Below are 24,558 nucleotides of genomic sequence, written 5' to 3' on the forward strand. Positions count from 1 at the left end.
GCTGGAATTAATGCTTACCCCATTCCTTAGAGATAGAGTCCTGAGGGGGCTTGTCTCTCATCCTCCCGTCTAAGGCTGCTCCCAACGTCAGACATTCATAGTGTGACAGTCTATGTTCAGGAGGAGGTTGGACTCCGTGTTCTGGGTAATCGAGTTGAGGAACATTTGTCAGAAACCAGGAGCATCCAGAGAATAGGTGCCTCAGTGACCTGATGGATGGTTCAGGATTCTTCTCTTCGTGCCCCGCTGAGACCACTACCTATGCTAGGCCTGGACTTCTCCGGGTTTTTGCTTGCTTGCTTGTTTTTCAAGACAGGATTTCTCTGTGTAGCCCTGACTGTCCTAGAACTTGCTCTGTAGACCAGGCTGGCCTCGAACTCAGAGATCTTCCTGCCTCTGCCTCTTGCCTCCTAAGTGCTGGGACTAACGTCCGGCGCCACCATTGCCTGGCTGACTTCTCTGTTTTTACGTGCTTGGATGACGTGGTGATGGACAGTCTTTAGGAGCAGGCAGTCACCTTCCTCTATCATGCCAGAGGCTAGCCTACTGTGGGATGTCGTTGGGGACAAAAGCAAAGAACAAACAAAGGCTGCTTGCTCATTCTGCAGTAGCCAGGGTGGAAGTGACCACCAGCACCTGCGTTTGTCAGAGACTCACAGGCAGGCAGGGGGCGAGAAGCCTCACAGTACCCAAAAGCGATGGCAGAGTTGGACTGTCACTGGGGTCTGTCAGCATGGGCATGTAAGGACATCTTGGGTCTTGGGGAAATCCATTAAGGGTGCATGTTCGTTTGGCTTGCTTTCTCTGACTGGTCCCACTAAATTGGAAGTGAAGGTGACAGTTAGATAGCCTGGCAGCTATTGATCATGGCCATTGGGGACTGGCTGTCACAGAGGCCGAGGTTTGGTTACCTGCGCTGTTTTCTGCCGGCTCTGGTCAGAGTATCCGTGGAAGGTGGCCCTTGTCCCCTTGTGCACATTCTCTCTCTTGGAATAACTGCAGCATGAGCAGGGCTGGATGGTCACCTTAGGGCAAAGAATGGCCCCCCTGCGGGTGACACTGCTTGGTGTCCTCGTGGCACATGGTGGGTACAAGGCAGGGACAATGGAACGGTGTCACCCAGAATCTAAGAAGAGGGAGTCACTGCTGAGGTATGGGTCCCTGGGGTAGGGGTTGGCTCTGGGAAGCCTGGAGAGTTAGGCCGTTGCTTGTGCGAGGATGACATTGGGAGCCACCCCAGTGAGGGCCATCCAGGGTGGTCTCTCACGCTGCTGGGCCTGTCTCCTCGTTAAGGTCATAATCGTAAGACGGACATCATGAAACCACATCCAGCCCCTGGCCTCCCCCGCTGCTGCCTGCACCCGGGCTACAGAGCATTTTCGTAGATCTTCCTCCTAACTCCCATTTACCAGACTAGGAAAATAGAGGCTCAGAGACGGTGCTTCTGACCCAGGCGGGTCAAGTTGTCTCCCCCGCCCCTGCACTTCCTGCGTCCCCTGCCTGAGCACAGCTACTGACCTCTGCTCATCTTCTACCCAGCCTCTCCCTGAAATTCCCGACTACTCCGTGAGGCTACCTGACTACCTCAGGGCGGGTACCTCTCCTGGCATTCGCTGCCCTGTGGAAGCCTCGCGGGGAGCTGCTGTAGGTAAAGCTGTCCAGGGATGGAGTTCAGAAAATCTTTATTGGACTGGCGACATTGCGCAAAGAAACCCAGAACCCACATGAAGAAGCCCGAGGTGCAGGCACATGCTCATAATCCTGGGAGTGGGGTGGTAGAGACAGGTGGATCCCTGGAGATCACCGGCCAACTATCCAATCCTATTTGCTACACTCCAGGCCAGCTAGAGATCCTGATTAAAAAAAAAAAAAAACAAGGTGGATAGCATCAGGGTAATGACAGCTGAAGTTCTCTTTTGGCCTCCACACACATGCACAGGTATGCACACACGTGCACCTGCACACGCAGGAAAAGACCATGTAGTGGCACCCTACGAATTTTCCACAGTTGGAATAAGCAGCCACACTGAAGGCGAAGATAGGAGAAATGCTTTATTTGAAGCAGAAAAGTCGCCTCGTTGGCAAAGAGGTTTGTGGCCATATTTGGTGAAGCCTCATCGCCCTGGCTTTGAAGGTGGTCTGTGTCTTGGCTGTGGTCCCCCAGCCGTCTGTCCAGATCCAGGCGGGCTGGCTGTGTCTGGAGACCCTCTCTGTAACTCCCTTCCTTGCTCTCCAGTCCAGGGCAGCTGGTGCCCATCGCTGGTTGCCTGCCGTGGGAGGTGGATGAATCTGGAATGGATCCACAAGGCCCCTGGGTGGCCGGAGGGGAGGCTGCTCTCATGTGTCAATCACTGTCACCAGAAGTGCCTGAGCCACGGGGAGTGAGAGACGCTTCTTGGCCAGGCAGAGCTTTGGAGCTGTTAGCAGCAGCAGCAGCAGCAGCAGCAGCTGCCGCCGCATCTCCCTGCATGGACTGCACGCCTGCCTCAGAACATGGCCCGGCCTGTGCATCTGTCTTCCGTCAGGCTCGCAGCAGAACTGGAGTCCGTACAGCAGCATGCACATGCTTACACATGCCTGCAGCCATCCAGGGGCCCCTGCCTACCTCACACAGCCTGTACTGGGCAAGACGCCTCTTTAGGTGGCCCTGGGGGTCTGCACAGGTTCACCGAGAAGTCGGGGGTTGCCCACCCTGCCCAGCCCCTGGTGCTGAGAGGGGCATAACCCACATATCAGTTAGGTGCTTTCTCTGCCATCGGTGCTGAGGGGGAACTGCGTGTCTGTGGACAGCTGGGTGGAGGTGTTGGCCTAGGGGAGCTCAGGAGGAGGGACACTCAGAGCTCCAGGGACTCAGATCCCAGATGAAGTATTGACCCCATCCATCTATCACTTCCGTTACAGATCTTATAATGGTGTCGTAGATCTAACTCCCTCTGGTACTTACGCCAGACCATGGTCTATGTATGAGCAAAGTTCCGTGAGGGTCCACTTCCCCCTCCCTCTCCTCACCATCACCTAGAGGGGTCTATGTTCCTGGTTTATGCCGAGTGTACAGAGTGACGGGCAGTTGGTTCCCCAGAGACTTCCGTCCTCAGCCCACTGAGTCAGCCACCCGTTTCCATGGCCTCCTCCAGGGATGCCTCCCTGAGCCCGCACTGTCTCCCTCCCCCCCCCCCCCCCCCCCCCCCCCCCCCCGTGCTCCAGCTGTGACAGACTGGCTCTTCCCATAGGGAATGGCTGGTGTCTGTGACTGACTGCTCAGCTCACAGCCTCTGGGAGCAGTCACGTATCTCAGGCATGTCTGTCCACATCAACTAGCGCAGGCACCTTGGTGTGCTTGGTGAGTGCTGGTCATAGGAGGCACTCTGCAGGAATGGACGGGCTGCTCGCCGCTGACAGCCTGGCAAGGGGACATTGTTGGGATAGTGGTGCTGGAAGAGAGACAGGGCTTTGTAAGACGAGCACTGAAACTGATGTGACCCTCGCTCCGTGTCTCCTTGCAGGATAAGTAGAAACAGTCTGAATTAGAGATGTGTTGTAACTGTCCATCTGCCTGCCGGCCGGCCAGCCAACCTGTTCCTCCTTCCCTCCTATCTAGTCAGGTAATCTGTCTTCCTTCTTCTATCTGATGACTATCCAGCTACACAGAGGACAGATGCCTGTATGCGTGTGTGCATGCCTGCTTGTCTGTCTGTCCATCTGTCTTCTTCTTTCTAGTATTTGCTGAACACCTTTCTGCAACTTTGGGACCAATCAGACAAGATCCCGCTTCCGGGTCCCAAAGTTCCCTCTCCCCTGATGTTCCTTGTCTTTTTTGGGAGGTCTGAGGAAGTGGAGTACAGAACAGCTCGGTGGGGTAGGGTAGAGTGCAGCCAGTGCCTGACTGGGCAGTCCTGTGCTGGACAACTACTTTATTTGAGTTCAGCAAAAATCACAGATATCACCGAGTAGGACAAAACATGAGTCTGGTTTGAGGGGGACACCTGCCCAGAAGGACCCTCTAGTGCCCTTTGTGCTGCCAAGGCTAGACTGGGTAGGAGCAGGGAAGTGGTTGAAACCTCGGCTGGCTTCCCTCTTCTTCAGCATCCCCTGCTCTGTGCTTCCTGCTTGCTTTCTTTCTTTCTTTCTTTCTTTCTTTCTTTCTTTCTTTCTTTCTTTCTTTCTTTCTTTCTTTCTTTCTCTCTCTCTCTCTCTCTCTCTCTCTCTCTCTCTCTCTCTCTCTCTCTCCCTCCCTCCCTCCCTTCCTTCCTTTCTTTCATTTGTTTTCTCTGTGTAGCTTTAGAGCCTGTCCCAGATCTCGATCTGTACACCAGGCTGGCCTCGAACCCACAGAGATCCGCCTGGCTCTGCCTCCCCGAGTGCTGGGATTAAAGGCTGCGCCACCACCGCCCGGCACCTCCTGCTATTCTTGATCCTTAGGAAACTTTGCTTCCCTGCTCTCTGAACCTTTTGCCTGGGTAGCATGTGTGTTTGATCCCCAGAGAAGGTGGTTTCTGAGTAAGGCAGTACAGGACATGGAGGGCAAAGCTACCAGAATGGCTGAGGAGCAGCCTCGAGCCTGCCTTCTGGAGGCTCACTGTTGCAATGCCTGCTGGGTCCAGGGCCAGCGGCCAAGCAGAGGATGTTAGGATAGGTGATCAAGGGATATATTAGTGGTGGAACACAGCCTACAGGTCTCTTCCCATCCCCCAGGGCTGGTCCAGGGGATCCCACACCCAACTGATGGTTACATCCCACAAAGAGACAGGCACACAGCTCCCAGGGCCCTGCAGACATATTGGCACAGGCAGTCTGGACTACGGTCATCCTTGCTAGGGCTGTGGCTTCTGTTAGCATCCCCGATCAGGGCTCATTAGGACTGTGTTGATTCTGCCTGGTGGATGAGATGAAGGGGAGCCTTCCCACGAGGAGCAGCTGAGTCCACACTTCAGGATGTAAGGGGAGCTGGAGCTGAGGTTTCTGGAGGGTGCTCACTAGTATCCTGGTTCCCGTCGTTCACCCCAGTGCCCCGGGCAGAGCAGAGCACTTCACCCTGGTGGCCATGTTGATGGAAAAAGTACTAGAATAGGGACACAGATGCTGTCATTGCCTTTGAAATGTGTCCCTTCCTGTCCTGAGGAAAGCAAGGTCCATCTTATTTATGGGATATTTAAAGTAAGGAATGAGAGCGTAGGATCATAAGTAGTAACCACCCTGCTGCCAGCCCCAAAATGTCCAGTCTGCTGTGTGGCCTCTGCCAGACACTCGACTGCTCTGAACCATTGCTTCTCTATCTGGCCAATGAGGCTACTCTGACTGGTGTCTCCCAACAGGTATGTAACCCATAGCACCAGCTGTCTAGCCTGTGGCCTTCCATATAAGCACCTTCCTGGCTTCTATAACTTCTCTGCTCTCAGCTCTGACTGTAGGCTAGGCTGGTGTCTTACTTAGGGTCCTGTTGCTGTGGTAAGACACCATGACCCACATCAACTTGGGGGGGAAGGGTTTATTTCATCTTACAACTTTGGTCCATCCATCATCCAGAGAAACCAGGGCGGGAACTCAGGCAGGAACCTCGAGGCAGAAACTGATGGGGAGGCCCCGGGGGAGCGCTGCTGCCACACATACAAGCTTGCTGTCCGTGGTTTGTTCATCCTGCTTTCCTATACAACCTGGGACCACCTGCCTGGTGGAGGTACCTCGCACAGTGGGCTGGGCCCTCTCCCACATCAATCTTCAATTAAGAAAATGCCCTATGGTGGCCTACTGGTCAACCTGATGGAGGCATTTTTTCTCGATTAAAATTCCTTCTTCCCAGATGCCTTGTGTCCAGTTGACATCAAAACTAGCCAGCCCATATATCTACCTCCAGATCGTGGGGACAGTCACCTCCAAGTCCCTGGCCTTGCAGTACCCAAGGACCTGCTGCAGTTTTTTTGGCAGTGGTCAGCCTCTGTGCAGTCTGCCAGTGTTGCCAACATGAGCTCAGAGATGACCTCAGTTCAGTGGAACTGGCTGCCAGGCATTCAGGCGAAAGCAATCCCAGTTTCCAGTAAAAAGAAAAAAGAAAGAAAAAAAGAAAAAGAAAAGAAAAACTTGCTGTTTCTGTTTGCAGGAATCTTGAAATGGCCAATGTGGGCAGCAGCCCCCAGGCATGAGGTCATCTTGTTAAAATACAACCAAGTTTGTCATCTGGAGGCAGTGTCCCAAAGGCAGCCCGGATCATGTGATCTAGCTGCATGCAGGTTGCCTGTCCACCTGGAGCAAGACATGAAACTGTGGCACATCCCAGAAGCCTCCCTGTGACCCCCCAGTTTCCTCCTGTTGCAAGCATCCCAGGGCAAGAGCTCATCAGTTAGTGAACAGGTGTAGCAGGGCCAAGCTGGGCTGATAACCGAGGAACTTCACAAAGGAGTAGGGTACCCTGGGGACCCGCAGCCTTTAAGAGAAGGGTGGCAGGTACTCTACTGAGTGAAGAGGGTCGTGTGCAGGCAAACAAAGGCTTAGGCTGTGTGATGGTTACTATCGTCGGTTTTTGACGGGATCTAGAATGAACCTGATAGAGGACAGGCCTCTGGGCATACCTGGGAAGGATTTTCTGGATTGAATTAGCTGAGGTCGGAAAACCAACCCTGAATATGGGCAGCACCAGTCCATGGTCTGGTGTCCTGGACTTCATAAGAGGGACAAAGAAAGCTGAGCCCCAATATTGATCTCTCTTGGCTTCCTGGCCGTGGCTGCCATGTGTCACCCTGAATTTACCACCGTAGTGGGCTGTACCCTCAAACCATGCACCCGAATAACCCCTGCCTTCCTGGAGTTGTGTTGTGTTGCGGTTGTTAGGTATTTTGTTAGAGAAAGAAGAAAAGTCACTGATAGGCTTCTTCCTACTAAGAAGGCTTCTCCTCATAGGCCCTGTCCCTTGAACTGGGAGCCACAGGCCACATCTGTCCCATGTCCAAGTGGCTGTGAAGAGGCCGCTTTCTGAGCCCCAGGAGGTGCCTGTGAGGTCCCCCCACCTTGAGAAGAGAAGCGTGTTATCAGGCCCATGGGCATGCGGTGGTGCAGCACCTGAGTGGCCCTTCTGGGTGAGGAGCTGCCTGGCCATCCGTGTCTAGTCCAGCTAGTCCCCGGCTTCTCCCTGTCCTTCCAGTGCCCATCACTGCAGTCACAGTATGAGACTGCCTCGGTACCAAGTGACCCAGCTCATTCCTAGTGCACGCTCAAGCCCTTCCCCTCCCAACTCCCTCCTCTTGTCTGTGTGACCCCCTTGGGTCAAGAAGACCTGTGTGTTGGAGATTTGAGGACCACTGTGGTTGCTCCCCCTGCTAAGATGGCTCTGCCTGGGCTGCCCCTCCACCTTCCTGTGCTCCTCTTCTGACCCACTCTTCGATGGCCCTTGGCATCCAGAAGGCCCCCAGCTGACCTGGGAACCGGGGAATGACCAGTAGGCCACCTGTGCACTCATGAGAATCCTTACCTTGTGTCTTATTTCCAGCTCCAAGAAGCCCAAGAAACGCCCGGAGGTGGCCACGAGGCCCAAGCCTTCACCTCGACTCACTATCTTTGACGAGGAGATAGACCCTGATGCGGGCCTCTTTAGCCCAGGCGATAGGGCGTCCCCTCTGAGACCTCTGGGGGCCACACAGGACTGTAAGTACTGGTGTTGTGGCCTGGAGTTTGGTGACCATCTGTGTGTGTCCCTGAGCAAGCGAGTCTCATCTTTGTCCTGTTTAGATGGAATACAGATTAGGTATGTGGAGAGCCTCACACCTGGTGTCCCCACAGGCTGGAACATTTTGGCATTATACACTTATTCTGAATGTCCTATACAGGAAGAGAATGACCCCCCCCCCTTTTTTTTTTTGGTTACTTAGAGACCTAGTCCCCTGGTTACGTCTGTAGCTACATGGGCACTAGAGTTCCCTGGAGTTAACTGGAAAGAGGATGCTGGCCTACCTTGGACGTGCATGCGACTCTGTACAATTTTTAATTTGAATGATTGCGTGTCACCCACATAGACTCTACTGCAAGGCATGGTGCAGGGTCCAGAAGGAATGCTCAGTAGCTTTGGGACTCCTCCATGAGTCTCTCTGACCTTTCCTCATGCCTGCCCAGGCCCTCCCTCCCTCCTCCTCCTCCTCCTCCCCAGGCAGAGTTGATGGTAACTTACTGATTCATCCTGTGCTTGGTGAGCGTCCACCAAGGGAAGGTCAAGCTCAGGTTCCCCAGCCTTAAATCTAGAGCCCCCAGGGAGCTAGAGATACATAGTATCGCCCAAAAATTTAGCACAGCACGGATCTCTTTCAGGGCTGAACAGAAACGCCTGTTCCCATAGGACAGCGGGCATCCTGGGAAGGAGTGCAGTGGTGGACCCCGAAAGACCAGGGGGCCTGGCCAGCTCCACTGGGGGAAGATTTTTTTTTTTTTTTTTTTTGAGCTGAGGATCGAACCCAGGGCCTTGAGCTTGCAAGGCAAGCACTCTACCACTGAGCTAAATCCCCAACCCTGGAAAATGCTTTCAAGTAGAGATATGATTGATACTCCCAAAGGGCAGCTGTGAGTGGGTCCAGTGGGAGACGATTGGGAAGACCTGGGCTTACTGAAGGTGCACCCCATGAGCAGTTCATGTCTGCTGCCCCTGCTCCTCATTCACGACCTTGGCAAGATCCGTGGCTGGTGGATGCCCCCGGTCCCTACTCATCTGTACCGGTGGGCAAGCTCAGGGGTCCAGTCGTGGGGTGGGGCTGGTGCATTATCCTGAGAAGCCACTGACCCCAGCAGTGAGCAGCCCTCAAGGACTGGAACAGAGCCAGGGCAAGGTGGACAGGCAGCTCAGACCTTTATAGAGGTGATAGGCCCTTGTCCTCCTTCGGCCCCACGGGCCCCCAGAGATCCGCTGCCATTGCTCACTTCCTTGAGTGTAATACGAGGCTTAGCAGGCCTGCTTTCTGAGCTGAGGCCAGACCAGCGTTTCTCTCATGCCCTCTGCCCCTTCTTTCCCACAGCCCTGAAGCTGTTCGACGACCCTGATCTTGGCGGGGCTGTCTCCCTGGGTGACCCTTTACTGCTACCGACTGCCCGGGAGAGTGGAGGGCCCACATCCAGCCCGGAATACAGGGATGCCTCCAAGGAGCTGTTCAGGTAGCGTTGTCCCCCGGGGAAGACTTCAGAGGCTCTTACCCTGGTGTGAGAGTGCTTTACTAGCTTCAGCCCACAAGGGAGGGATCCGGGCCTAGCCAAGTCCTGGGGCCACTCGTGGCCGCTCCTGGCTATAAGAGAGTGAGGATTTGCTCGGGGAAGGCTGTCAGCAGCCAGGGCAGCCCCACTGGTTCCAAGGAGAACCGTGTTCCTCTTCTTTTCACACTTCTATTTTAATAGCCTCTTTAAGGGGATAAAATAACTAAATTATGTAATTCATGGACAAGTATAATTGGCATACGTGGGTTTGGGAACACATAAAACTGACCCTTGATGTACTTCATGCTCAGAGGGAACAGAGCACAAATGTACTGCAGAACAATGGCCAGTCCACCAGGAGGGTCCTATTAGAGGGAAGGGAAAGGCAAGATTAATCTGTTATCTGAAGGCTGATGTGAAAAAGAAAAAATACTATTTCCATGTGTGTCCAGCATTGTAGGAGCTTTGCCTCACCACAGATAATCTTATTTACCCTTCACACAGCCCCTAAGATGTTGCTGTTCTCTGCAGTTACAGAAAATAGTATAGGAAAGATCACTTGCCTGAGGCCACCGCTCGGTATCACCCCGTGTCACCCCTCTCTGCTCCAGTGAGAGCCCCGAGCCCTTGGAAGAGAGGCTGGGAGACCTGCCTTCCTGCCTCAGGCTGTGGGTTCTCCCTGACTTCTTGTGCAACAGCCTGCTTCCAGTTGCTTCCATGCTGGTGTCTCTGCCTCCCAGTCCACGCTCCCAGCATGCAGTATATGCTTGGTGACATGCATGGAGTGAGCCGCCTCTTTCCAGGAATGGTTTACATGGCACCGAGGCCTGTGGTCCTGGGAGGCTGTCATCCGCACCCCTCGTTAGCAGCCCCAGGCTATTACACAGCCCTCTAAGTGCCTGCCAAGCCTGAGTCACCTCAATGGCGGGCTTGTATTTACATCTCCCAGAGGCCCCTGGCATCTGTTCATTCCCTCATCATGTGTCCTCGCTCCTGACATCCTGCTGGCTGGGAGGAGCCGGGATCATTGTTATTCCATTTGGGAGGAAACTGAGGCACAGGGAAGTCTGGCAGCAGGGTCTGTGCCGGTGGGACAGATGTCATGGAGCCTCTCTCTAGCAGCACATATTAGAAACCCTTTGCTTTCCATCCCACGTCCCACCGATCCTGGTTCTGTGGGTGTGTCAAGGCAATTTTCACAGGGTTCTGTGGCCAGCTGACATCAGCTTTAAACAGGCTTGTCATGCACAAGCGCAAACACTGCCACGCAGCATTTCATGGCCTTATTGGTCCCTGGGACCCTTCCTTCTCATTGGGCCTCCCTGTCTTGCACGGCCCCCTGGGAATCGCGGCGTAAAGAATGTGGGCTTTGCATCCCTGCCTCCCTCCATTAACAGACATCTGGTGGTGAAGCATTGGCTTTTTGAGAGCAGGAGCCAGAAATTATTATTCTTTGTGCCTACCTTGTTCCTGTTCAGGCAGTAATTGGACTTCCTCCGGATAGCAGGCTCTCGCTCCTCCGTTATTCTGTTAGCCACTCACCTCAGCATCCATTCTCCTGCGGCAGCAATGTTGGAGCTGCTGAATGGACCAAGCAGAGTTCAAGAGGCCCCTACAGCAGGCCTTGAAGTCGCTCTGTAGCTGGGTTCTGCCTTCTGCGGGGGCTTAGGAGGGAGTAGAGAGCTACGGTTTATGGGCACAGAACACTTCAGGACAACAATTTCAACTGCTGTGGTTGACTTCGAACCACAGATCTGGACAGAGAGAGGAGCTGAACCTCGTGTTAGTTAGACCTGATCTCAGGAGCCTGTGTAACCATCCATGTGCTAAGGGTGGCTGTACTGGCCCTGCTGTGGCTGGCCACCCAGGGGACCCCTCCCAACCTCAGCAGACCGGGCTGCAACTTGTTCCAAGGAGTCATGGCTGTGCTTGAAATGGGTCTCAGGTCTTTCCTAAAGAACTCTGGCCGGGCGGTGGTGGCACACGCCTTTAATCCCAGCACTCCGGAGGCAGAGGCAGGTGAATCTCTGTGAGTTCGAGGCCAGCCTGGTCTACAGAGTGAGATCCAGGACAGACACCAAAGCTACACAGAGAAACCCTGTCTCAAAAAAAAAAAACAAAACAAAACTCTGAAGCTAGCTCTGCCCTTTTGAGCTTTTTGTGGGCACCCTCTGGAGAATGTAAAGGAAGCCAGCTCCTGACCCAGTGAAGCAGTGGCTGCCCGGAGAAAGCTGAGACACATGGGAGCTGAGACTGTCAGGAGCCGCCTTCCCACGGGTGACGACACCTCCCTACAGTGGCTGGTCTTTCTAGAAACTGGCCCACCCATTCCCTCTGGGTCTAGACTTTGTGTTCACTTCTCTGCTACTCAAGCAGGTTCTGGAAGTCCCGGTCACCCCAGAAAGCAGACAGGGCAATCCAGAGCTCCCAAGTAGCTGAGTCCTAACAGACAGTTCTCTGGGACCATGCACTGTGGATCTCTGTGCTCACCCAGGCCTCTCCCAGGCCTCGGAGGACCATTGCATTGTTTAGACCAAATGTTCCTCTTTCCGCTCCTGTCCCCCTCCCCCACCCCAGTCCTGCTGGGGTGCTCTTGTCCCTCTGCAAGGACAGAGAGCCGCCATCACGCTGGCCTGAATCCTTTTGCTTTTCCTTCCCACTGCCTTTGCTCTGTCGTTCCCCTCTCCGGGATCCTGCCAGTTCATGTCAGGGCCGTCTCTCCCCTTCCTGTCCTTAGGAACCCTTCCCCACCTTCCCTGGCCACACCCTGCCCTAGCCATCCGTGACTCCTTGGCACCTGCCATTGTTCAGGTCCTCTCTGGCCAGCCGGGTTGGGGTGGCCCTGCGTAAGGAGGGAGGCAGTGGCTCTCGTCTAGCTAACAGCCGCCCTGTTTAACATCCGGTGCCTGTCAGTCAAAGTCAGTTGTGCGCAGGAGTCCCTCAGACTTGGGAAGCACTTTCTGCGTTGTTTAATTTGACCCTTATCAGGATTCCTGTGAGGTTAGGGGAACCAGCCCTCCTATACAGATGAGCAGACTGAGAGAGCCAGAGAGGTGGCGTGGCCTGAGGCGGCTTGCTGGGGGGCTGCCTGATAAGAAATGGAAACCAGGCCGGGCGGTGATGGCACACGCCTTTAATCTCAGTGCTCTGGGAGGCAGAGGCAGGCGGATCTCTGTGAGTTCGAGGCCAGCCTGGTCTACAGAGTGAGTTCCAGGACAGGAGCTAAAGCTACAGAGAAACCCTGTCTTGAAGAAAGAAAAAAAAAAAAAAAAAAGTAGAAGCTAGTCCTGCTCACCGCTGCTCTACAGCACTAATGGCCCCCTTCCCTTCCCGGGGATGAGGAACCAGAGCGTGGAGAAGCTACGGGCCTCCCTTGACCCCCTCGGCACCGCCCCAGGTTGTCGGCTTTTCCACGGCTGTGCTCATCTAACCTGGCATGGCTGAAGGACACCTGTGGAGATAACTGTCAGCACGAGGGACAGCCCCTCCCTGACGCTGGAGAAGGGACCTCCGTGCAGGGGTACCCAGGAAGGTGACCGCCCTGTAGAGAGCGCCAGCCTCTTATGGGTCAGGTACTTTTTAATCCTCACCCTAGCCGTGGAGCCCAAGACAGGGCCCTTCACTTCACTAGAGCTCAGTCTGTTGCCTCTGTAGAGTGGGGTTCGTCTCTGCTCCCAGACAGCGTGTTGAGAGCGCATCAAACAAACTGGAGACGCGTCGCTGGGCTGTGGTGGCACACGCCTTTAATCCCAGCACTCGGGAGGCAGAGGCAGGCGGATCTCTGTGAGTTCGAGGCCAGCCTGGGCTACCAAGTGAGTTCCAGGAAAGGCGCAAAGCTACACAGAGAAACCCTGTCTCGGAAAAAAACAAACAAAAAAACAAAAAAACTGGAGACGCGGAAACGCCCGACCCGTGGTATTCGTTTGCCGCAGCACCGAGTGGGCTGACAGGTGGAGTGGGTTGGCGGAGGTTTGTGTTGCACTTCTGAGATCCAGTTTCTCCGCTGGGAACCTCACAACGCAAGCTCCCCTGGGCTAAGAACGGTTGGGCAGTGGGTCGTCCGTCTGTCCAACTAGTCAGTATTCAAGCAGGCTCTCCTCCTTGCCAGTCACCAGGGCAGCCTCAATCCCATCAGCCGGTGGGCAATCTGAGGATTGTGCCATCACCCAATCTTTTAAAAAAAAATTTTTTTTTAATTTTGTTACTGTGTGTGTATGGCTGTTTGGCCTGCATTTGTATCTGTGCACCATGTGTACAGTGCTCTTAGAGGCCAAAAGAATTAAATTCCCTTAGACCGGAGTTACAGGTGGTTGTGAACCTCGGTGTGAGTGTTGAGGTTCGAACCTGGGTCCTCTGGAAGAACTGCCAAAGTTCTTAACTGCTGAGTCATTGCTCCAGACTCACATGACCCAATGTTGGTGAGTCCTGGCTGAGTCCACTCCAGCCTTTATGGGGCTCTGTCTAGAACCCAGTGACTCAGAGAGATAGGCCTCGGCCAGCAGACCCCATCCCACAGCAGCTCAGAATCCCATGTTCACTGCTTCTCTGGGTAAACTGATTTAGCTTGATGTTGTGCGTCCCGGATCAGGCATCCTTGTTAGGATGTAACTTAGGCACGACTGTAACTTAGTGCCCTCTCAATGAGCCACCCAGCCTCTCAGACTATAGCTTCTTGTCTGTAAAAAAAAAAAAAAAAAAAAAAAAAAAAAAACACACACACACACATATGTTCTTCCCTGAAGTCGGGATTTGAGAGAGAGAGGATGTTTCTAAAGTGCCCAGTGAAGGTCAGGAGTCTGGTACCAGATAGCATGCAGTTATTTCTAAAGGGCTGGGAGGGAAGTCCTCTGAAGACACCAGCAGGTTTGGAGTCACCGCCGAGGGACTGGCTCTACCCTGGCTGCTGTAGAGGTGGGGGGGTCAGAAAGCCCCACCCTTGGGCTTTTCCTCAGTGCTGGTTGGATGGTACAGTGCACGAGGCCTTGACATGAGGCAAGCCGGGAGCTCTTCAGTGCCCATGCGCGGAATGGTGTTACTCCAGGCCCTTGTTTCTTTCTTCCTTTCTTTCTTTGTTTCTTTGTTTCTTTCTTTCTTTTTTTTTTTTTTTTTTTGGTTTTTCGAGACAGGGTTTCTCTGTGTAGCTTTGCGCCTTTCCTGGAGTTCACTTGGTAGCCCAGGCTGGCCTCGAACTCACAGAGATCCGCCTGGCTCTGCCTCCCAAGTGCTGGGATTAAAGGCGTGCGCCACCAACGCCCGGCCAGGCTCTTGTTTCTTTTGTAGATAGAGTTACATTCTAGGACTGCTCTCTTTGGTTCCCTAGAGTTGAAGAGGACCTGGACCAGATTCTGAGCCTAGGGTCTGAACCTAAACCCAAGCCCCAGACTAAGCCCAAGCCTCAAGTCCCAGCTAAGCCGGTACCGCCCAAGAAACCAGCTGCGCCCACCTCTGTGGGCCCGGCAGAAACTGGGGCTGGACCGCAGAAGCAGCAACAGATCCAGGCCATGGACGAAATGGACATCTTGCAGTACATCCAAGACCACGACACACTTACCGAAGACTCCCCCAGCCTCTTCTGACTTCAACCCCCTCCAACCTCTATTGGGTCTGCGGCTGGCTGCATGCCCTCCGGGGGAAGAGGCCTGTTTGTGAGTACGTGGGTTCTGTCTGCAAGGCAAGGACCACGAATGGAAGTGAAAGCCTGGATGCCCCCGTCCCGGTACCACACGGTTTCCTTTTCTCCTGGGCTGTGGGATGGACAAGGACTCTGCCCAGCGTAGAGTTGGGAACATCATAGGAATCAAGCTGCCTTGTCCCAGCCCAGCTGACTGTAAAGAGGAAAGGAGGTGTGGGCCTCACATGGCTCAACAGGGGCCTGACCTCAGAGCTGGAGTGAGATCAGAGGACAATGTCCACCAGGGAAGGGACGCCTTCCACATGCTTGTATCCACTGGCTCTGCCAGCTCAGTGCAGGAAGGAAGGCTTACCTGAGCCTAGGTTGGGCTAACAGGGGTACCTCTGGAGTCTCTCCTTAGCATGGCTGCTCAGGCCCAGCTATCCAGACTGCCTTGACCCAGGTCCCTTCTGAATCCCTTTGGGCTTTCTGGGCTAAAAGGAAAACTTAGGCCCAGCCTTGCCTCTCTAGGGCACGGAGGACTTCCAGAACTCCAGGTCTTCCATTTCCTGTCCCACGAAGGGCCTGGCCAGCCCATGGCTCCTTGGATGCGGGTGTCAACAGAATGGCTCATAGCATCTCCCAGAGCTTGACCTCTGGGGTATGAGGCAATGAGGTTTTTCCTCCAAGACCTTGTCTACCCTCAGGATCTGAACTTGTTAGTTTTTTTTTTTTTTTTTTTTCGGTGGAGCCACCAGCCAAGGAGAAGGAGCCGTGTACCAGGACAATCAACCCTGTGCCTTCCAGTAGATGGTGTCTCCTGGAGCAAAGAATGTCAGAGTATATTCTTTGTGTTAGGAACTAGTTTTTATTTTTTTATGAAACACATAGTTGTTTGTTTGTTTGTTTGTTTTAACAAAATGCAGCCGTTTTGTTCCTTGGCTCAGTTGTGCTTCACAGAGGCATTAGAAGGGCTCACTCAGGTCCAAGAGTCACCGTCAGGAGCTCCGGAGTGGCACTGTCCAATCGCTTGCTGCTGTCAGCGTCCGGGGTCCCCGGCTCTTACCTTGTAATAAGACCTACAGGAGCAGGCTGGGAGTCCCAGGTCTGACCTGGCTTGCATCTTTCTCACCGCGTCCCTCGTCAGCCGCCTAGTTCTGAGCAGGGCCAGATGAATGAGAGGGCGTAGATGGTTCTAGGCGAAGGAGCAGAGCCAGACTAAGGGTCTCCTCAGAGCCTAGAACTGACTCCAGAGAGCCCCTACCCCAACTCTACTTTCCGTTCACGAGCAGGCCTTCACCCCTTCCCATCTCTTGGTGCCCAGGCCCCGGGAGCCCTCCACCCCCACCCCCAGCTCCCTCTTGACTGACCGCAAAGGAAAGTTCAGTAAGTAGGGAGAGGCCACGTGGCCCAGTCCTCTGCAGAGCCATCCAGCTGTGTTCCCAGGCCTCCTTAGACACTTCTCCCTCTATATCCGTTCCTCTGTGCCTTGGCTACCAGCTCTCTACCTCTCTTTCTCTCTCTCTCTCTCTCTCTCTCTCTCTCTCTCTCTCTCTCTCTCTCACACACACACACACACACACACACACACACACACACACACACACACACACCTTGCACTCAAAGTGGGTATTAGATGGCACAGGAGAATGGGTGTGTAGGGGTTTCCATGGGCCAATTCCCAGGCGATATCCCTAACAAGACCTGAGCTGCCATTCTCTAGTGTGGTTTTGGTCGCTAGTGGAGATTTGTCTGCTGTGGGGCTTTTGGGATACCCTGGCACGGGTGTTTTGCTCCGCAGATGGCAGTTTTCCAGTCATGACTTGGTTTGTTCCCAGGTCTGTGACCTACATAGCTGATCTGTGTCTTCCGGTTATCCAGTAAAGTCTGTGTGTGACAACGCCACATCTTTAGTGTTGTTCTTTTCCGTGCCTGGGCTGATGGGAGAGAGGTGGTGGTGGTGGTGGTGGTGGTGGTGGTGGTGGTGGTGGTGGTGGTGGTGGTGGTGGTGGTGGTGGTGGTGGTGGTATGTGTAGGGGATTGTCCTTTGTAACCACAGAAGATACTCTATATCTGCTAACACTCTCTCTGTGTCTCTCTGTCTCTCTGTCTCTCTCTGTCTCTGTCTCTCTGTCTGTGTGTGTGTGTGTGTGTGTGTGTGTGTGTGTGTGTGTGTAGCTGGGATTGTCCTTTGTAACGAGGGAAGGTACTCTGCTAACTCTGACACTTTCTCTCTCATCCTCTCTCTGTCTCTCTCCCTCCCTCCCTCCCTCCCCTCTCTCTGTGATGCGGAGCTAGGATTGTCCTTTGCAACCAGGGAAGGTATTCTATATCTGCTGACTCCGCCCCAGCCCTCTTAGCTGGGACCAGGAGGAAGGAAGGATTCTAGTCTTTCCCACTCTGTAAACTGAAGCAGAGGGCCCAGAGGTCCAGGTCCAGTGGAGCTTCTGGCCAGTAATCACTCAGCCAAGCCCTGTGTAGAAAGAGGACCCCTTCTCCCCAGATCCTCATCTTGGGTACCACGTGGGGCCGGAATTGTCATGATTTCAGGCATGCCCTGCCTGATGGATGTCCACAGGCCTGGCCTTGCTCTCCAACACCCTAAGGTGCTACTTTGCCTTGGGTTCTGCAGCAAACAACTCTACAGGCTGCCGTCCACTGCAGAGCAAACAGCTTCCCGGGGATTCTCAGGCATGTACAGAGAGCAGGCTGAGCCGCCCCACAGTCAGGATTGAATTAGAATCTTTGTTCTGGAGAAGGAACCATCCGGCTGTTCTGAGGACTCAGACTCGGGAGGCCTGCCTCAGTTCAGATGTCTCCATGCAAGAGAAACCGGAGGGTGAACAGCAGCGTGTGTTTGTTTTGAAGGCTATTATGGGCCCCGTGGGCAGGATGTGTTGCCAGCGGCTGCATCCGCTGCTCCCTTCCTCCTATCATTGTTCCTCTCAGAACATCGTGAACTTGGGACAGTTCTGGAAAGTCCCAGTTCTAGGGCTAATCCTGGCCATGCTTACATCCTGGGCTCTGCTGGGAAGTGCCCACCTACTGAATACATGGACCATTTCTGCGCCTCTGCGCATCGGCATGTGCTTAAGGATCTGCTCGGAGGCCGGAACCCTTGCATCAGAAGCTAACCACAGCCAAGTCTTGCTCTTTAGGACCTGCGGTTTCTGTTCCCACCTGGGCTCTGTGTCCCCAAACTGCCGTGGATTTAATGCCCAGTGTCAGGCCGATGTGGAAGGCTGTATTTAGTTTTCTGGCTCACTCGCCACCTGGCTGTACATATTTGGAGAAAGAGGACCACAAAGCCACTAGTGCGTCTCCTGCCTGGTTGGCAGGCACTTCCCAGTGCAGCTGTGTCTCCACACAGGCAGATGGATGCTCAGCGCAGACCTGATGCACAAAGCCCCTTGGAGTGGCTGAGCTCTCTGTTCCAGCCTAAGATGCCCCGAAGCCCATAGACTGCTGTTTGGGGCCACCACCATCATACTCTGTACTCTAAGGACCTCTGACTAGGGAAAGGTGGCCAGGGACCAGTAGAGGAGTGACATGAACAGCTAGCTAGCTCTTCTCATGTGACTTACCACACCTTGGTGAGGAGGTGGTCAGGTTGGGGCCATGGAAGCTTCTGGATGTTTGTCCACCCAGGCTGTAGCATGATGGTGCTGGATTCACGTAACCAAAACGTCTCGTCTGTGCTGGAAGCTTCAGGAGCTGGTCATAGAGGAAGCTCTGTCCAAGACAAGCTGCCTACTAAGCGGCAATGGCCAGGCAGGGTGGTCAGAGGCCTGTGGATTCACCTCAGTGAGCCTGTTATCATCAGCACTGGCCGTTGAATACATGCTGGGCATTGTGCAGTGCATAAATATGACTTGCAAACATCAGTCCCACCTCACTTGCTGACCCTCGGGAAATAATAATTAACCAGGCCAGAGCTGCTGGTTAGAGGGGCTAGAGATCGGGCCTCTCAGGTCACACTCGGGATAAAGCTGCATGCAGCCTCTAGCACAGAGATCATGGGCTTAGCAAACGGCTCCGTGCGTGGGCTTTCCCTCTGTGGATACCGTTCCTCTGAAAATCCTGATGCTTCTCTGCCAACTCAGCAAATAGCACAGCCTCCCGTCACTTTTTTTTTTTTTAGTAAAACTAGATTAGCTAAATTCCTACAACCAAGTTGACCAGTCATGTGCAATTCTCTATCTCCAGACAGTGTTCAGTGGGTGCCTACTGTGTGCAGAACTGTGTCCTATCAACACAGGGTATCAGGTGTCCTAGGGAAACAGAACAGAAGCACATCAGTCCTGTGATGGAAGGACCACGTGTGGAAGTAGAGCTGGAAAAGTGAACACAAACCGTCAGGAGCAAGAAGGGGGCACAGAGCATACAGTGTGAGTGGAGGAGAGGCAGGCAGGAGTTTGGCGTGCACAGCTCTAGGGCTCAGAGGACACAAGGAAGAACAGGCTGTCTAGATAGTGAACATCCCTGTTGACCTACTGTCTGCAGGGCCTGCTCCAGGCACGGAAATGGACCTGATGGAAAATGAGTCATTCGACTTGGTCCTCCCAGAAGCCATCTAGCTTCAGTTCCGTCCTTTAGGCTCCTGCCCAAACATCCAACACCACTAAAACGTTTCCCTCTCTCTGCTACCTGCCAGCACATATAGTCTGTTCTGTGCATCCTGGCTTTTGGTCCCCGCATAGGTGTCTGAGATCATCCCTAACAAAATGAATCTAAACAAAACAACAACAACAACAACAAAAAAAAAAAAAACTCCTTAACAGTTCTGGAACATAATTCGTGGGTATGTATAGCCTCCAAGGACCACCTCCTCCTTCTCCCTGGCTGCTGGGGACTGCTGAGCCACCCTGGGCATATCCCAGCGTGTGTCCAGCTTCATCCTGGTCTCTGCCTCCAGCTTCATGGGACTTGTGCCCCGTGTGTCTCTTGTCTTCACACAGTGGAGTGGTCTCTCCCACATCTCTGTGCACCTCATTCCCCTTCGTAAGAACGTTAGCCATGACGCTAGTGTCGCCCAATCTAGTATACAATACACTTCATTCGCTCTTAACCATGCTCATAGCCTCGATCCCTCAGAAACCATCCTCAAAGCTTCTCAGCCTTCCTATTGCTTTGGCCCTTCAGCACAGTTTCCCCATGCTGTGGTGACCCCCTCCCACCCCCAACCATAAAATTATTTTCATTGCTACTTCGTAAGTGTAATTTTGCTACTGTTATGAATCATAATATAAGTAATACGCAGGATATCTCTGATGTGCGACTTCTGTGAAAGGGTCATTCGACCCCTCGAGGGGTCGCGACCCACAGGTTGAGAACCACCGTTCTGGGCTCAGGCTTGAAATTCGAGGAGACCCTCTTCAATCCATTATATCCACCTCCTGCCTTGGACATTCGGCATTCACAAGTGTTCCCAGGCCAACAATATTCCCTCCCCCCTTGTCTTGTCATACTGGGTTCTGGTGCTGCATCAGGCTCTGTGCGGAGCCCGTGGTTTGGCGTCTGTTCTTTGTGCATCCTGCCCGACTAAGCTTCCTTGGCTCTCAGAGATGTCTCTGCTAACTGTGGAGACAGCGACATGCCTGCCTGCCTTCCTACAGGGCAGGGGAGGCCTTTTCTGGAGCCTTACCTGCCCTCCGGAACATTGTCTTTGTGTGGCTGGCTCCGCATAGCCCACCCCTCCCAGGAAGCTGGCTCCTGGGCATCCCTCCTGGCGTCTCCCCGCGTTCCTCTCACTCAGTCTCTGAGGGAGTCAGCCAAGGCTCTGAGGAAGCCATGGCGGCTGGCACCTGGCGGAGCATGAAGGCCATGTGCCCCTCTCTCAGAACTGGCTGGCCCACGCTGGTTTCCTGCCTCTGGGGTGCAGGCTCTTGGCCATTCTTGCTTGTCTTTTCATTTTTGGCTTAATGGCCACTTTACTGACTTCCTCTGACATATGCTGTAGGTCCCGGAGGGCTATTTTTTTAGATTAGAAAGTAGGACAGCGGACTCCGTGTCCACCTGTCTCCCCGGCATCCAAAGCTGCAGAGAAGCTGACTCTACAGTAACCTCACTTCCTGCCCCAGCCTGGTGTGCGGCTCCAGTGCGGCTTCTTTCTGGTTGTCTGAGTGGCCCTAGGATTCGAACCCGGGCCTTCTGGACTGTGACACCCCTAAGAGGGAGGACCAGAGATTGAGTGGAATGGTGAGCTGTGTAGATGCTGTAGATGGTGTTGAGTAAGAAGAGACTCTCATCTCATTGGACGCCATTTTAGGCCTAACGGTTGGTCCGCAGGGTTGGGTAGTGACATTCCTCCCCCGCCTTACCGTGGCTTGGGGACCACGGAAGATGGCAGCACAGAATCACCTGACCCACCGAGGCCGGGGTCATGCTGTTTGGGCGTGGGCCATGGAGGATGTGGGAAGGAGGGTGGATGGAACATGCTGGAAACCAGCCCTTCTGATGGGGCTCACTCCTAACAGCAGGGCAGTGGGAGCAGCGACCTCATCCCAGCACCATGGAGATGAGAAAATAAACACATCTTCCTCTCTCTCCCAGCCCCTGACCTTTTGTTCAGAGCTGCGGGCTGGGTGCCGTTGGAAGGAGGCTGTGCACAGAGGCAGCCAGCTGCATGGCTTCCCCGTTCTCCCCTCAGCCTCTCCTCCATGCCTCGCTCCCACTGGATAGCAGAGCGATCACCCACCCACCCCTTTCTTTCCAGAAGCCACACACAGACACTTAGGCATGGATGTTCACGGCGATGTTATTCCCAGCAGCTTCCGGTCCACAGGAAACAACCCAAATACCCACGGGTTAACGGGCGAATAAACCATGGTCTATCCATATATGGTATCACACCATTCAGCATGGAGAGGAAGAGCTTTCCAGTGGCAGGGTGGACCTCCAAAACATGCTACGTCGAAGAAGTCAGACCCCGAATGCCCTGCGGGATCCTGTGTGTGTGGAAAGGGTCAAACTGTAGTGTGGGCAGAAGCAGATGGTAGTGGTTGGGGGACTGAGGAGTGGGGGGAGAGAATCAACCGCCAGCGGCCATGAGGAAACATTTACGTTTCGGAGTGGGGAAAGGGTCTGAACAGGAACGTAACTGTACACATTCACCCAGATTCACCAAGCTGCTCACTTTAAATGGGGAGCTTTTACTGTCTTTAAGCCCTGTCTCGGGAAAGCTGTTCAAAGAGGAACCAGCGGTCCAAATCCAGCCCTAACCCAGCCGATCCGGCAACTGTGCCCTTTGGTATTTACCCAGAGGAGCTGAAAGATTTGAGTCCGCACACTCACCCGCTGTTTACCGCAGCGACTTGACTCCTAATTGCTCAAACGTGGAAGCAATCAAGCTGCCCTTCTCTGGGTGAATAGATGAAGACGGGAACCAGACCGGGGGACAGATCCAGTACTGTGAAGAGATGCACTAGGAAGCCTTGAGAGGTTAGGGGAGAGCCGAGCATGCACATTGCTACGTGAAAGAGACGATCTGAAAGACGGAACTGAGCCATGCCAATGCAGTAACACAGACAGAGCCATACTGCAGGGCCAGTGAGAACATCACTGGCTGCCAAGGGGCCAAGGGGAAGGAAGGATGAGCAGAAAGACAGGGAAGTTGCTCAATACAATCCTACAGTGTGGCGGTTTTCAGCTGTGGGTCTTAACCCCTTTGGGGTTGAGCGACCCTTTCACAGGGGTCACCTAAGACCATCAGAAATATCAGATCTTTGCGTTATGGTTCATAACAGTAGTAAAATTACAGTTGCAAAGTAGACTGAAAATAATTTTAAGGTCAGGGGTCACCACAACATGAGGAACTGTATTAAAGGGGTGCAGCGTTAGGAAGGTTGAGGACCACAGCAACAGCAGATACATCCATGCATTTGTCCAAACGTAGAATACACACACAGAAAATGAGCTTAATGATACACTCTATCTAAAAACAGGGGCTGGAGAAATGATTCCGTTGGCAAAGGGCTTGAGTTCAGATCCCCAGCACCCATATAAAAAGCAGATATGGCGGCGTGTGCCTATTTCTCAGCACCAGAGAGGCAGGGACAAGCAGGTCCCTGGAGCTCACAGGCAAATTGATGAGCTCTAGGCTTAGCGAGAGACGCTGTCTCAAAAACTAAGGTGGAGAATGATTGAGGGGGACATCCAGCATCAACCTCTGGCCTCCAAATGCACTCTCACAATGGATGCACACACACACGCACACGCACACGCACACGCACACCTGCATGTATGCACACCAATCTACCTGACTACAAAAAAACATATAGGAGCCTCCAGGAGCAGGGCTCCTCACTCAGAAGACACCGGCCACGCCTAGATGTTAGCCCCGCCTCCCTACACCCTGACCCTCCCCTGTGCTGACCCTCATTTGGGATGGAAGTAAAGCTTAGCAGACATCTTCCTCATGGTGGTCAGGGTTCTTATCCAGCGAATAATGACGTAGAAGGAAAGATCTAGGGGCGTCTGTGGAAGAAAAGAAGTCTCCTCTTAGAGCCCCCTGGGGAAATAGGAGGACAAAATCCCCAGCGGGCCTGGAGGCCCTGGACACTAACTGCCTTTATCTCTGTGTCCGTGACTTCCAGCTATCTGTCGCTTCCTGAAGTTGTCCAGTGTCAGGCAAGGGTGGGGGAAAATATGTCCAAAGTTCTCCCTGAAGCCCTCAGTGAGTCCCAGGAGCCTGGGCCACATGACTGTGGAGAAGACAGGCTGTCCTGGGCGTGAAGCCCTCCTGAGCAGGCTGTGAAGCCCTGGTCCTGCTGAGGGTCTCCACGAAGCCCTTTGGGTCCAGAAAGCGTCCGGCCTTTGCTTATTAGCATCCAGGAAGTGCTGCTGTGTGACTCTAAGGAAGCAAAGAGTGATCACTTCATCTCTGAGGACTTCACGCTACTCAATGCTTATGATAACAGCAAGGAGGGGGATGCCTGATGAGTCCCAGGACCTTCCCCTTCCAAAGGCCGTACTCACTCTGATGCCGACAGTGACCAAGAAGAAGTGGGTACTTCATTTTGCTTTGTTTGGTTTGGTCTCTTGGTTACAGAGGACAAGCTAAGCCCGTCATCTCCTGCCCCCTACTTTAAGCCTGAGCCATTATTGTTGCTAATAAATAAGAGGCAGGCTTCCGCTGCTGCCCCTGCCTGCCTGAGATCATTTTCCTGCCATGGCATGTGAGCTGGCCTTGAGGACACCCCTTAGATCTGAGGCTTAAGGGTCTCAAGTTTAAGGAACAAGTCTGAGAGTCTGAATTCAAGAATAGGGTTCTTATGCTCATGTGGAGATCAGGACAGCAGAGTGAGCTGTGCAAAAATACCCACACTACCGACAAGATCCCTACACAAGCAGCCCAGGCCAGCCCATCTTCACCTGCCTGTCACACAGCCGTACCCCTTCCAGAGCCCTTATCTATTTCTTCTGTAGATGTTTTTCTAATTCTTTCCCAGTTAATGTTCATCCATTATATTTTTTTTCTAGAAAAGCATCCTCCTCGTTAGATTTCAAAAAAAAAAATGCACATTCTTCTCCAATAACTCTAAAATTATCTTTGTGCTGTCAACTCAGTTTTCAATGTAGGGTTTTTAAAATCTTTCTCTTGGCACTAATATCTGTGAGCAATGAATGCCACTGCTCTTTCTGTTTTAAATGTGTGTAAAGGTATATGTGTATGTGTGAGTGTGATGTATGCATGTGGTATATAGACTTGTTAATATATGTGTGTGTGTACATGCTTGTGGAGGTCAGAGGTCAACGCTGTATGTCTGTCCTCGGTCATTCTCCACCTT

At 53.3% G+C, this 24,558-nt stretch overlaps 1 protein-coding gene across 1 annotated transcript in view; it reads left to right on the forward strand.

The window, feature by feature from the left end:
- Positions 1–16,677, forward strand: part of Hs1bp3 (HCLS1 binding protein 3) — a 20,209-nt gene extending 3,532 nt beyond the window's left edge. The window contains exons 2-4 of the mRNA XM_076559645.1: positions 7,133–7,632; positions 8,988–9,123; positions 14,480–16,677. Of these exons, the coding sequence (XP_076415760.1) occupies positions 7,446–7,632; positions 8,988–9,123; positions 14,480–14,735 (579 nt within the window). The 5' untranslated portion in view covers positions 7,133–7,445 and the 3' untranslated portion in view covers positions 14,736–16,677. The remainder of the gene's footprint in view (positions 1–7,132; positions 7,633–8,987; positions 9,124–14,479) is intronic.
- The last annotated feature ends 7,881 nt before the right edge of the window (positions 16,678–24,558 follow it).

Source organism: Peromyscus maniculatus, chromosome 22 (genome assembly GCF_049852395.1).
Source record: "Peromyscus maniculatus bairdii isolate BWxNUB_F1_BW_parent chromosome 22, HU_Pman_BW_mat_3.1, whole genome shotgun sequence".
NCBI lineage: Eukaryota > Metazoa > Chordata > Mammalia > Rodentia > Cricetidae > Peromyscus > Peromyscus maniculatus.